Source organism: Telmatherina bonti (genome assembly GCF_933228915.1).
Source record: "Telmatherina bonti genome assembly, chromosome: 1".
Lineage (NCBI taxonomy): Eukaryota > Metazoa > Chordata > Actinopteri > Atheriniformes > Telmatherinidae > Telmatherina > Telmatherina bonti.
The window spans coordinates 26,171,179-26,184,818 of record NC_136619.1 but is presented as its reverse complement, the minus strand read 5'-3'; the positions used below and the strand labels follow the sequence as shown (position 1 = coordinate 26,184,818).

General features: G+C 39.4%; 1 protein-coding gene across 3 annotated transcripts in view; it reads right to left on the bottom strand.

Moving 5' to 3' along the window:
- dennd2b (DENN domain containing 2B) overlaps positions 1–13,640 on the bottom strand; it is a 61,581-nt gene that overhangs the window by 30,781 nt on the left and 17,160 nt on the right. For 2 of the 3 annotated variants that reach the window (XM_079240017.1, XM_079240018.1), the window contains exons 2-5: positions 13,398–13,496; positions 6,629–7,912; positions 5,734–5,879; positions 1,397–1,518 (exon numbers count right to left, since the gene is read on the bottom strand). In XM_079240017.1, coding sequence (XP_079096143.1) covers positions 1,397–1,518; positions 5,734–5,879; positions 6,629–7,912; positions 13,398–13,471 — 1,626 coding nt within the window. In that variant the 5' untranslated portion in view covers positions 13,472–13,496. The remainder of the gene's footprint in view (positions 1–1,396; positions 1,519–5,733; positions 5,880–6,628; positions 7,913–13,397; positions 13,497–13,640) is intronic. The other variant, XM_079240019.1, reaches the window with a different exon arrangement.

Here is a 13,640-nt window from a genome sequence, read left to right as displayed (position 1 = left end):
AGAGCACTCTTTTATTGTTACAGAGAACTGGTGAGCCAGTTTGTGAAATGGTGCAGAAATAATCATCCCATCTTAAGTACAAACAAAACAAAAGATTGTTGCTTGTTGGCTTCAGGAGTAAACGAAACACAGTTTACATCACTGGGGAAAAGTTGGAGGTTGTGGAGGAATATAAAAACCTTGGACGTTTGTTTAGACGTTGCATATCTCCTATAAGTCTGTTGAGGAAAGCGCAATAAGCTTTCCAGCCATTTGCTGAAGCAAAAGACTGAAAAATAGATATAAGAAAAAAAATATATATAGCAAAAGAAAGCTGCACAAGCTGCTAAAAATAAAGAAAAATTCTCAACACCATCTACAAAACACTTTGTAGAAATAAGAGTGTGTGTTCAGCATGAGGCTTCCTTCACAGTGCCAAAGGAACTAAAGTACACCCAAAGCAGCATTTCGTCACCACCATGCTTCGCTGTAGGAAAGATGTTCTTTTCAGCATATGCTTCATTCATCTTCCTCCAGACATACCACACACCTGTAAGCCCTAAAAGTTCTACTTTTGTTTCATTGCTCCAACAACAGCATCTCAAAGCCTCTTTGACTTACATGTAGTTGGTAGTAGAGCAAATTGAAGCCCCTTTCTTGTACTTTTGAGGCAGCAGTGGTGTAACTCTTGGGAGTTTGGGCATGGGTCCCTTCAGCATTCAGTATGCACCTCACTGTGGAAACTGAAGCCTCTGTGCTTGCTGCCATCAAGCCTCACTTCTGCAAACTCTTACGTAATGGCATCAAACATTTCTGCATTATGCCTGTCAAATGGATAATTTAGCATACTTCAAAGAGAGCACCGTTGCCATGTAGTAAACTGTTTTTAACCAAATTGGAGCAGACAAGGCTTTTCAAGTGTCTTAAAAAGACAGGGGGCTAAAATAAAGTGTTTCAAATGGAAGAACAACAAGAGCTGCAGCTGCAATGTAAATAGTGATTAAAAATAACGGAATTTTTTTGTAAACATTGAAGAAGTAACATATTCTAGCATAAAATATGATAAGAATACAAAAAAAAACAAATGCAAGAATGAATTTTTAATCAAAGCAGTGAAGCTGGTGTGTTCTTGACAAGCAACTGTATCACTGACAACAGTATAGAGTGAGGCCAGAGCGTCTGTATTACAGTAAGTAGATGAACAGAGCTTTTCCCATGAGTGTCACCTTGGTCTAAACATGTCAAGCTGTTTCCTGCAGCCACACAAATAAGGTGCAAGATTCTTTACAAGATCTTATCCAGGACTCAGCACTGACACCCAGAGAAAGGATGTTAGTTAGCACAGGGAAACATCTCTGTCATGTTTACTACAGAAAAACACACCTGTGCCGTTGATGCCAACAGCCTTATGACTTACTTGAGGCGGAGAGTTCAGCTTCCTGTCCATGGTGTTCCAGCATCTGTTGCTCTCCAACAGACCAGACTTCCGACCCAAACTCTTCCGCTTCAGGTCAACATCTTCATACGGATTCTCCTTCTCTGTGGAGATTAAGAAATAATTCAGCATCAGCATCAGTGCTAGCAGCTCCTATTTCTGATAGAAGACAGATGAAGCTAAGGGTTCACAGAGGGTAAGAGAGGTCACCAGAGTGTCACGGGGCACATAGGAGCCTCCCTACAGATAGTCCAAAAAGAGATGAGTCATGGTAGGTAAGTCAAAGGTCATTCCCAGCTGGCTCAGTGAACTCATTTTTTTTTCTAAACTGTTGCTGTTGGCTCTGGGCCCCACAAGCCCCTTTGGGCCCAGCTGAAACTTCTGGACTCAACACTGCTGGTGAGTCACTGTCCAGGCATGCAAACTGTCTGCAAAGGAAGATTGGGGTCTTTCTCATCTTCCTCTTATTTAAAAACAACAAAAGCTTGCAACAAAAAACATTCAAACAAGCATTTATTTAGTATTCAGATATATAATAATTTGTCTTATGGATGTTTTCACATCTTCTATAAATGCAGACTGTTACTGTTTTTTTTTTTATGTTGTGCTTTTAATCATATACCTTTACTATTTAATATAAATACTGAGGTTTAAAAAACAGATTCTCAAAACAGAGTTTTGTCAAGTAAGTTCTTAGGATACAATAGGCACAGATGTGGCTACTGTTCTGTACATGCACTACAGGCAATATATGGAGGCGGAAAAAAGGAAGAGAATGAACATTACAGAGCACAGCTTTCACTGATGTCACCTGGCAAACGGCCAACTTCAATAAAGAGAGAACTTGTGTAACACTACAGTCCGTGTCTATTCAGACATGTGCTCTGAGAATACATTTTTGGCAGGGTCTGCAAAAAGGTTGTGAGAACGAGATAAAAAAAAACAAAAAAACAGTGAAGAATAAAAACAGGGCCAGATGGGAAGGGAACTTTTCAAATAAAGAAAATCAGTTGTCTGTCAGTGGAGATTGAAAAAACTGGCATCCTTTCAGTGACTGTGCTCCTTCTTCCTGAGTGCACTACTGAAAAACCTGATGAGCTCAAACAATGAGTGAGTGTTCTGAAAGCATCTAGGATTAAAATACAGCCAGAAGTCTGTTCAAATATCTATTTTTAGGTTGATTATTAAACTTGCAATATGCACCTTTGCATTACAGACACAGTCGATGTGTACTGCCAGAGGATCTTGAGAGCATAATGTTGTGTAACAGTAAGTTAGCTGAGTTGAGTCATTTTCTGTGCATCATTAAAGCTGAGAAGCGGAATAAGAGGGCTCAGTCTGGCCCCACGTTGTGCTGCTACTCCATTAAAGTGGAGCAATACTGTAATGAGGGCCTGCTGGGAAAATGATATGTCTGTATAGCTGCTTATGTACTGCAGGGTACTAATCTACTCCTCTGATTACAAACATCCAGCGCTCTCTTTGACACTCTCCAAAACACACAGCATTATAGAGAGAGGACACACCTCAGCTGCACACTGTGATTGTACATTTTTGTGCACACAATGGACTGTCTGGGCAGGGTGAGGCACAGAACAAACTATCATGACAATGTATGTATCAGCTAACTCAAGGGCTACAATATGACCCAGCTCTAAAGTTAAACAAGTAGAGCAGAAAAACAGGTTGTAGCTTAATATGAACATCCAGCAGCACTGAAAAGCCACCATGAAAATAACTGCAGATATCATCTGGGATTATGCAGTGCCCCAGTTGGCATGGTGTACCCCTGTTTGAACACAAATTACAGCATACATAGTTGTGTTGGTGTAATCTTTGAATTGCCATTCATGCACATGTCAGAGTTGCTCACATTTATTCATAAGAAAAAGCAGACAGTTAAATCATGGGAGTTACTGCAGCACAGGATGTGATTCATCACCCAGTAAACACATCATTCATTGGAGCTTCATTTATCTACTGTGCCAGTTAAATGCACTTAAAGACTCCTTAAACAATGCAGTCAGTCATGGATTTGTGGTCGGACTAAAGCACAGATCGCAAAAGTCTGAAACTCTCCAGGTAAACATCTTACATCAAAAATAGGTGTTAGAAACAAAGAGGGGATCTCCTCATGGGGTTCAAAGCATATGTTAAGGCTTTGTGAGTCCTTGCAGACCAGGATGCAGCAGTCTCCTTGCTCTCTACCTAATTCTGAAATTGATTATGTAATCTATATTAATATGTTCTCTAAAATGACAATTTTGTTTTGTTACTGTGTGTTTTATCCAGTCGTCTTGTGTATTGCACCTTAGGACCACGGAAAATTTTATAGTCACACAGAAGCAAAGTTTTGGTCAACAACAACGACTCAAGAGTGAGTCTCCAAAGTCCACACACAGCTCAGGATGAACAATGGGAGCTTTGTTGGAATCGAAAGAAAATCCGTCATGCCTTAAGATTCACGCCGCTACTGCACATCCTCAGCCGGGGAAAAAAAAAAATTCATGAGACACTGATCCCACATTTACTTTGACAAATGGTAGAAATGGACTGTGAAGTAATGGTACGCTAGCATATAAGAAAAAAATCCAGTCCGTATTTGGTAATCATTGAGCATTTACCATGAAGAATATTTCAGGAAGAAAACATTTTATTGCATGCAAAGTCCAAACTTCATCATGAGTCTGTATACTCACTCTGACACACATTTTCACCACATTAAATATCCACCAGGGGAGTTGGCAGCTGAACTGGGCAGAAGGCCGGGGGGTCATTTGCTAGTGGAAAGGAATTTGGCTCTTCAACATGTCCAGTATTTCATGCGTATATCATCTCTGAGAACAAACTACTGCATCGATCAGAATTTCACAACCAAAAACTGTACATTTTGTCAGCTGTTGCATTTACTGATTACAACGTCTTAATTGTTAAAATAGTTTCAGTGTGTGTGTTATTCATCACCAGCATATGTTCACTGGCAAGCAGCTGGAGCGATCCAAAGAGCCTTATTACATCAGACCCTGCTGCATGGGCTGTATTCATCAAACATCTGACTGTTGCTCTCACGGCAATGATAAAAAATGTTTAATAAAAAATTAAAAATGTTTTCTTTTAAAATCAAATTGTATACATTTTTACACTGTTTACAATAAATCGGCAAGATAAACAGCAGATAAACTTAACTTCTTCATTAAAGCTAAACAATTTTATCATAATACTTTGTATTTTTTCCCATCTAGTTTGCAACAAGTGTCTAATTCACAATCCTATGATCAAGTATTTTTAACATGTTTTTAATAGTTGTTGTCTTTCATTTTCCTTCCTCTCTTTTAAATTTAAGTTATGCTTTCTATTTCCTAATGTATTAATGGCTGTAAAGCTCTTTGAATCACCCTGTTGTAGAATTCTGCAAAATAAACTTGCTTTGCCTAATTCACATAATTTGGTAAGTATGAGTTCAACTGAACTGTGAGGGCTCTGGTAGCTGCTAGTTCCTCACATCCAGGTTTTCTTTGTGCCTGCTGGTTTAACAAAGCCTAAACCTAAACTTTAACAGGCACGATGACAGTGACTATAATTGTTTTATTCAAACTGGGGCTTTTCTTTTCAAGATAAGTGAATGCTCACTTAAAAAGGGTGTTTCAGATGTAATTTGTTTATTCTTCTACAACAGAATACACCAACCACCTGACTTTTTGCTCAAAGACAAAATGTACAACTGAAGTGATGTCAAGAAATACACACTTCTTACTTGACAATCATTTAAGTCTCAAAACAAATCAAAACTAACACATTTCATTATCTGACGATTTTCAATATACTGACAGGCTGTCCAGTTTGTATTCAATCCAAAGTCAACAGTACAAAGCTAACTGTGCGCAAACCATATCAATGTACAGTTCCCACAGTAACGAGATGCTCGGTAACTGTAAAATCTGTTTGATGGCATGGAGTACAACCCAGTAGGTTACAGTATGTGACACTGAAAAGTATGACTTCAGACTCAACAAAACTTGTTTACAGGCCTCTGGACCATCATGGTGGCTCAGCTGCAGTTAGAAGATGTCACCTTTCAAAAGTTCATAGCGGGAATGCTTTTGCCTGACAAACATTTTTTCTCATGTTCCAAACACAAATATGTTCAAGTTCCCAGAGTATAAAAGAATGTTAAATATCATCCACACGGAAGAGGCTGAAACTAAAACCATTTTTCCTCTTTTTGCCATGTTTTCTTAAAAAAATACTATAAGATCAGTTGCTGACCAATTTTCTGTTAATCAGATCAGACACAGGGATAATTCAATATTTGTACTTACCTACTATGTCCTCATAGGCGTTCTCCTCTAAAGTGCTTTTTGAAGTGGGTCGACTTCGTGTGGATGTGGTCAATGCGCCATTCTCTGTGGGTGAGGACGGATATGAAGAAGGCAAGCTGGCTGCATCCTCAGACTCACATGACTCTCTGGACAGCAGTTGTAAAAACAGACCAAGATAGAGACAAGTGAAAACGAAGAAAGACTCGGGGAGTGTCTGTTTTTAATGCAAAAGATGTAGAATACATAGTCCAGAACAGGTGATTAAGACCAACACATTCCTAAAGAGCCTAAAATCAAAAGTCTAAATGACAACATATGAAATGATCATCATGTGCTTTAATCACAAGGAAGTTCCAGATTACACACCAGCAAACATGCATAAAGCTTACTATGTCTGATAGTTCAATGTGCAAGGAAAGGCACACATCACATGTCAAGTTTCTGCAGAGAATGATGGCTGGCCTACATTAGTGAGAGGATCTGCGGCGTGGTCACAACTCGCCATCGACAGTTTGTGGCTTTGTGCCTGGTCTATAATTGCTTCTCCCACAGGAATGTTAAACAGAGTTCAAGGAATGAACATTTAAGGATTTCACATAGGGATGATCTGGAGAGGCAACACCCTCATACAAAAAAGGAATGGTGTCTGCCAAACAGTGTGAAAAAGAATACACTTTACTCATTCATTTCCGAAACGTATTGGACTTTTTTTTAATGGTACACAGACCAAAACTAATCAGCTACATTAAGCAAGAACAGGTTACCATGAGGAGGACTCATGAGGTGTACTATATACTTTTCAGGGCAGAAAAAAAAAAGGCAAGAAACAAACTTTGTTGTACACTTTTTTTTTTCTTATGTGATTAGAGAAACCTAACCCATGACTTTGTCTCACCTGTCTCGGATTTTCAGAGGTGTGCTCCTGTCGGTCTTAGCTGTTCGTATCATGCTGGGTGCTGGAGTCGAGGGCAGAGGAGGCGGAGACTCTGAGGTTCTGTCTGGAGGTAGTCCATTGGCTGATAAAATGCCCTTTGGGTCCCGTTTGGCGTCGTATTCAAAAGTGCGTTTGGGTTTAGGTAAGGGGTTGATCGGTGTGCCAACAGAGGTCTGTTGATTTGGTGGTTCTGGACTCTCAGACCTGGTTGAGCTCACACTGAACCTTTGTCTGAATTTAGAGAGCTTATCTGGCACCAAAACAGTGTCTGGTTCAGTGGCTACTGAGCAAATGCTGCTGCGCTTACTGGCGCATGTACTGTCCAAGTCATCACCGATCACAAAGGACTTCTGTCTCATCTTGTCTGGTGCGTAGCAGTTACTCAGATAACGTGGAGGAGGAGGGCTGGGATTCTCCTTTAGGGCTTGCTCTATCTTTTGTATCCTGTTGAGAACTGCTGACGTCTCCTTGCGAGTAGACAAGGAGCGTACAAATGCTCCCGGGGACTCTGTCTTGCCTTTCCTTTTCTGGAAGCGACCTAGACCGTCTTTTTCTGAAACGCCTTCCTCCTCCTCTGTCCCTCCGAAGGAGCATTCGGAGAATGCCGTACTCATCCTGCGGACTCCCTTAAAGTCAAAAGTCTTCTCGCTGCAGGGAGAAGAGAGTAGACTTGGGCAGCCCTCACTACCCCCCACACACTCCCCTCCTCTTTTATCCAGACACAAGCTCATCCTAGGCAGAGACACTCTTCTGCACTCCCATTCTGAGATCTTTTTGCGGATTGTGGTGGGGGGGGCACCTGCCCCCGAGTGGGTGAGAGAGAGAGTCCGCTTGTGGCCTTGGTTAAAGGATGGTCCCAGTGACAATGTGCTGTAGTTTAAAGGCCTACCAATAACTCCTTCCCCTGCAAGGAGATCACCTTGTTTCTCCTTCTGCTCCTGGATGTCTTGACTCTCCTGAGAGGATTTGCTTGGAGCTGGGGGCTTGTAGATGGACAGCCTGTTGTCCAGGCAGCTGATGCTCTTTGATTTGGTAAGACGGACTTGGGGGTCCGTGTCCTCTGTGAGAGAGACACCGCTGCACAGGCTAGCTGTCTTGCTGGTCCATCCAGCACGCAGCAGGAACCTGCCGTCAGTCCTGACGTACCTGCTCTGTTTGCCAGAGTGCTCGCTATCACTGAGGAAGGGCTGCTGGTTCTGAATCTGGCTGGCAGCAACAGCAGGGCACGGGGATGTAGACTGGCACCTAAAACAAGACAGCGAAAGGTGCAAACAAATGTTAAGATTCAGGAAATAAAAACAGTAACACATTTCAGTTTGACAGATTATAATAAATCAAAAGAGGGGAGTCATAAGACCCGGCAACAGATCCAATCAACCCTGCAGCAAGAAAAGTCACAGAAACTTAATGGGGAACAGATGGAACAACAAGGATTCATGTGAATTAATTTCCAAAAATCAAAGACCAAATGAAAGGCTGAGCTATGCAGTTAGAATAACCACAGGAAAATATTCTGTCTTTGGCAACATAGAATCAAATAAAGGCCAAGGGAAATATAGACTACATTAAAATGCCACTGTGGATTTTTCCACATTATCAAAATAACTTGAAGATATTCACAGCAGACCTCACACAGAAACCAGCATCCCTAAGCAAGTTTTATGACAGCACTCTTACCTGTAAAAGCTTTGCTGCCCCTCTCAGGTTCTGAAAGCCGTTTCTGCAGCTAAGTGATACGACGTGCTGGAGGAGTGTCACACTCGCTGCTGACTCCACTGTTGTCTACAACTCACACGCATTTTCTCATTGTGCTCACCTCTTTTAAAATTTCTACAGGGAAGCAAAATTTCCAGACGGGTCCAGGATATTTTATCACTCATAGTCTCCCAGACACCTTGTTCTCATTTAGAAGCTGACTAACTGTTCAGAAAGAAAAGCGCTGGGAGTTATGATGACATAGTCTTGGTTAGAGTAACAACTTATGGGAGGAGAAAGCTAAATGCTTCAGAGTGTGATCCAACAATGCAGGTTAGGACAGATCCGGCTTCACACCTATCTGCCCTTCCCTGGTTTCACTCTTCAGGCTCAAGGCTGAAAAGACTTTTACAGCAGCATTTACAGCCTGCAAGCTGCAAGTATCACATAGACATCTTATCTTACTACCCTTTGAGGACAGTGAGAATCATAGTGCAATTCATCCCTGGATTTAAATCAAAAGATTTTTTATTATGTCTAATATTTTCATAAAGACGGGCCTTCCACTTTTCTCCAATATATATATATATATATATATATATATATATATATATATATATATATATATATATATATATATATATATATATATATATATATGAAGAGGATTCAAGCACACCATGGTTAACAGTGTGATAAAACTATGAAGAAATTATCCTTGTAAGCAGGATTTAACAATAACATCAGCTAACCTGCCAAATGCAGGTTAAAATACATCTTGCCAGGTAAAAACGAAAGCTTACTGGCTGTCCTTACTTTACCTTATGTTATTTGCCAAATGAAGTGTAAAATCTAGGTTTTGCTGATATCGGCCAAAATTCCATTATAGTGCATCCCAAAAAGAGTTTGTTCAACACTGTACCTATAAGTGACTGAGTTGGAGACTCCTAATGAGCTGCTTTTCAGTCCAGTTTCTGATGTGTAAGCCCAGCAAAAGGAAAAGGAAGAAAAGCATAACTGAGCAGCTTTATTGGGAATTCAAGTGTATAAATATACAAATAAGCTTCATTGCTTTTGCAGGTCGATGCATATTTTGCATTTGGATCATTTCTTTGTCATCAACAGCTTCCTCGTCGAAGTCAATTCAAGTGTAGTTGATGCAGTAAAACGTTTGTCCTTTTTCCTGCATGGAAATACTTGTCATTACCTGTTTTGCAAATGTTTTTCTTTTTTGTTTGTTTTTATTATAATTTTTTTTTTTTTTTTTTTTTTAAGAAGCAAATAAACATTTTCTGTTTTGCGTGGAAACATGACCACTTGAATAAGTGTTGTGAAAGTACAGTTATGGCTGGATTTAAAAGAATAACTCCCTCTCAGCATAACCCAGGTTAAACAGCTGTAGGTAAACACCATTTTTATGAGGGGTTTGTTCACCATTTTGTCAGTTTATATTGTTGTTTTCTTTTTAAATGCAAATACACAGTCACAGTTACAGGCTTTTGTTATAGTTTTGGTTCGATCCCTTTGATCATATGATTTCTTCTACTTTTTGTGACTGCTTTGTGTCTGTCTCTTCTGTGCTGTGTTTCATTGCTTTTTCCCAGTTTGTACATCTTCAGCTCCGGTCCTCGCTTCCATTACTAGTAAGTAAGCTTTTCCCACATTGGATGCAAAGTCTGGAGGCAAGAAAGAGACAGGAGAAACACAAACAAGGGGCAGTCTTGCTTCAGAGATATCACTGTAAATTGATGTCTACTAAATCTGACACTTTTACAGCCTGCAGCTCTTTGATACTTTATAATGGAATTAAATTATACTTTACTTGGAAAATGACAAATAGCAATGTACATTATAGTTGCTTAGAAGGATACGCTCCTAGTTCCTCTCATTCAGCTTCTTATTTTCGTTTAAGCGTGTGTGTTTGTGTTTCTCCGTTCAAATACTACTTGTTTTATTTTCTTTCTGGTAGATTGCATTTATTAGTGTAAACCTTCATTTTCTTTTTGACTGACTGTCATGTCTTCACTGGTCTGACTGTTTTACCATATTATACTTTTTTATATTATTATTTAGGTTCAAGTCATTCCCTCTGTTGGTTATAAGTTTGTCCATCCTGCATCCTCTCCAATATATCCTTGTGTTTATGTTTTGTTTCCTGTAACTTTTCTTTGTTTATTGCCTTTGTTCTGGACTCATGTTTTGCTTGTTTTATTTTCCATAAGCTGCCATTTGTGCTTGTTTGCCAATGGCCATCTTCATTTTATCAAGATTGTTGCTATCAATCTTGCATATGTGATACGTACAGTTTCTGAGATCTTATGCATTACTTTGTGGCAGAAACTTTGCTAGAATCCCTGTTGTAAAGAATCTTCTCCTGATATCTAATGGATACCAGGAAGCAGAAAACCAGACTAAAATAATTTTGACCAATCACACAGTGATAAATGGAAATAAATAAACAAATAAAGCACATTTCATTAGAGGGTCAAATAACATTTTTCTTAGGTTGGACTTTATAGGATTAATACTCTACTTTGCGCTTGGTGCTCTTTGCTTTCATCATCTTGTCTAAACTCCAAATCATAACACCATGAAATTAAGCTATAGAGCTCCAGCTGTTACATTAGCAACAAATTATAAAAGCTTTTTCTGAAATATGCTGCAATGGTAATAATATGAAATATAACTAAGATTGAAAATACCCCAAAGTCATCATTTTAATTATAGTACAACTAATCAGTCATAACTGATGAAACTATGCGATGTGCTTAGTTTCATGAAAAAAAATCAGTTTTGAGAAGAAAGATGTTTTGAATCAGCAGTGAACACATGTTGCGAGTCTTCAGTGGGGATCAGGATTTCTGGAACATGAAAATCCTTCTGGCTTCCTGGCAAAACTCAGAACCGGACTTCTGCCAGTGAGTGTGACTATTGCAAAAATTCTGACAGTGAACATCTCTGCAGAAAATGCATTTGGAGAAACCAGGAAAAACTGTAATGCAATTACTATTGAAACATGACGGGAACTCTATGTTTCTAGTGCTCAGCATAGATTCTCCTGCAATATAAATTATAAATAATTACATTTGGAAGGAGATATTCACACTTATTTCACATACTGCTTTCTGAGCTCCAAGACACTGTGCATGAGTTTCCTTTTCTCCATACAAACACTAAATGCCTTTCCTTCTGCTCTGACTTCAGTCTGAAATGTTGGTTTGACTGCAGCGACTTTGAAACAAATCTTTAAAGACTTGGAGACAGATTTTATTCGCATTTCTTTCTAAGTTTTAACTTGGTGACATTCAGTCAAAATATGGCCTCATTTAGCAAGGATTACATCTAATGCTGTAAAACAAAATGTGGACTGCCACAAAAAGACCTCATAATTATACACAAATATAAAATATGTGCTGAATTCTTTCTTTCCTCACTTTTTTTTTTTTTTTACTTCTTTATTTTTAGGGGTTTTTAGCGGTCTGGATCATGCTCATAAAAACAAGCCCAGTTTTGTCAGCTTCATATGGGCTGGCCACACATACAGTACAGTACAAAAAGCTGAATGCCAGTCACAACCTGGTTTTTGGCTTTCACTCAGGCTTCCAGAGCATGCTAACCACAAGCCACTTCCCGTTACTGACCAGGCTACAGAGAGCAGACTGCTTACAGGTCTGCTACTACTGTAGTTCAACATGTGCAAACTTTATCATCTACCAGTTGCTTGTCACTTCTTAATTATTATTTACACCACTGATCCTGCATGTTTGAAGGCTTTGGAAGGTTCAGTGAATACTAGAAATTTGAATTTCATTAATGTATAACATTTCAGTGAAAGTCTTGATACACATCTGCCAGTATGCTGCCATAACATCTCTCTAGATTTCTTTTTGATGGTTAAATGAAATCTCATAGCTGTGTGACTTTATTACAAGCAAAACATTAGAAGATTGCGTATTGCATAAATTTTGGTTTATTCCTGTGCAGAAGATCACAGAGCAAGAATTGACCATCGACTTCAGCGTATGAGCAATTTGTTCCCGAAAATAATCCCTGCTTAATTTCGACATTTGGAGGAATGCATCGTGTAGCTCTATCCAACACAAATAAATCCCCTCCATCTGTTAAAATAAGGAATCTTTGCTTTGTGTCTCATGAGCTTTAAAACGTATGATTTTGTATGTAACATGAGTCCTCCAAAAGTCCAAGTTTCCATGAGCCTCTATTGAGATACCAATTCATTGTATTAAAAGAGACATGGGTTAAATGCACAATTATTATCTAGAGGAATAGCCAAATAACCGTCTGCTACCGGGTTGTTGTATACATGGACATTCACCAGCAAATCAAAGATCTTCATGAAAAGTGCATTAAAACATTTGCATGTTGCTCAACATCTAAGTGGCTTGCCATTTCCACAATACCTGCTTCTCACAACAGGTATTTACCAAAACCAGCTGCAGAAGGTGACTATGTGCATTTACCACCACTGCCTCATGAGCAGAAAATAAAGGAAGAAATTAGCAGCATTCCCCTGGAAAACAGTAGCTTTTTTGAAGTGATTTTGCCAATAGCACAGTCATTACCAACATCTTCAAAATCATCATAACAACCACCAGACCACAACTATACAGTGAGAACAAAAACTACAGTGGCTACATCTTTTCTTACTCATCTGCGGCAGCTAATAAAAGATCGAAAAGTCTACAATGTTATATATGCAACACAGAATTTCAAGTGTTTGTTTTCCTCTGCCAGCAGGACCCTATCAGCTCTCAACATGCTAACACAAGCTCAGTACTCACAATTCAGGGTTGGATGAGGCCCTTGTCCGGGAAACAGGATCACACTTGCAAAACCTTTGATTGACAATCATTCATTGTGTTTCCCAGGAGTGAATGCACAAAGACAGTCTCTTGAAGACTTGTCTGAAAATGACTAAGCTCATAAGTACAGGACAGGACAGATACTCTGAATCCACTGTCATGTGACTGTAAGTGCACATTTGCTTCTCCCGCTTGATCCAGATGTCACTGACCTGTCAGGGATGTCCTGTGGTGCTTTACCGCCTCCTCCACGCGGCACAGCCTTCAAACCTTTGTTGGCAGTCATGTTTGTCTGCAAACCATCCACTCACCTGCCAAACAAACACAATGGTGAGAGTCAATTCAAAGCTGCAGTGTTTCATTCAGTTCTTTAAACACAACTTGATCTTATTTATTAGGAGTGGTAAGAATAAAATTAATCATATAGTGTAGCATTAGATCCAGTGGAAAAGCAA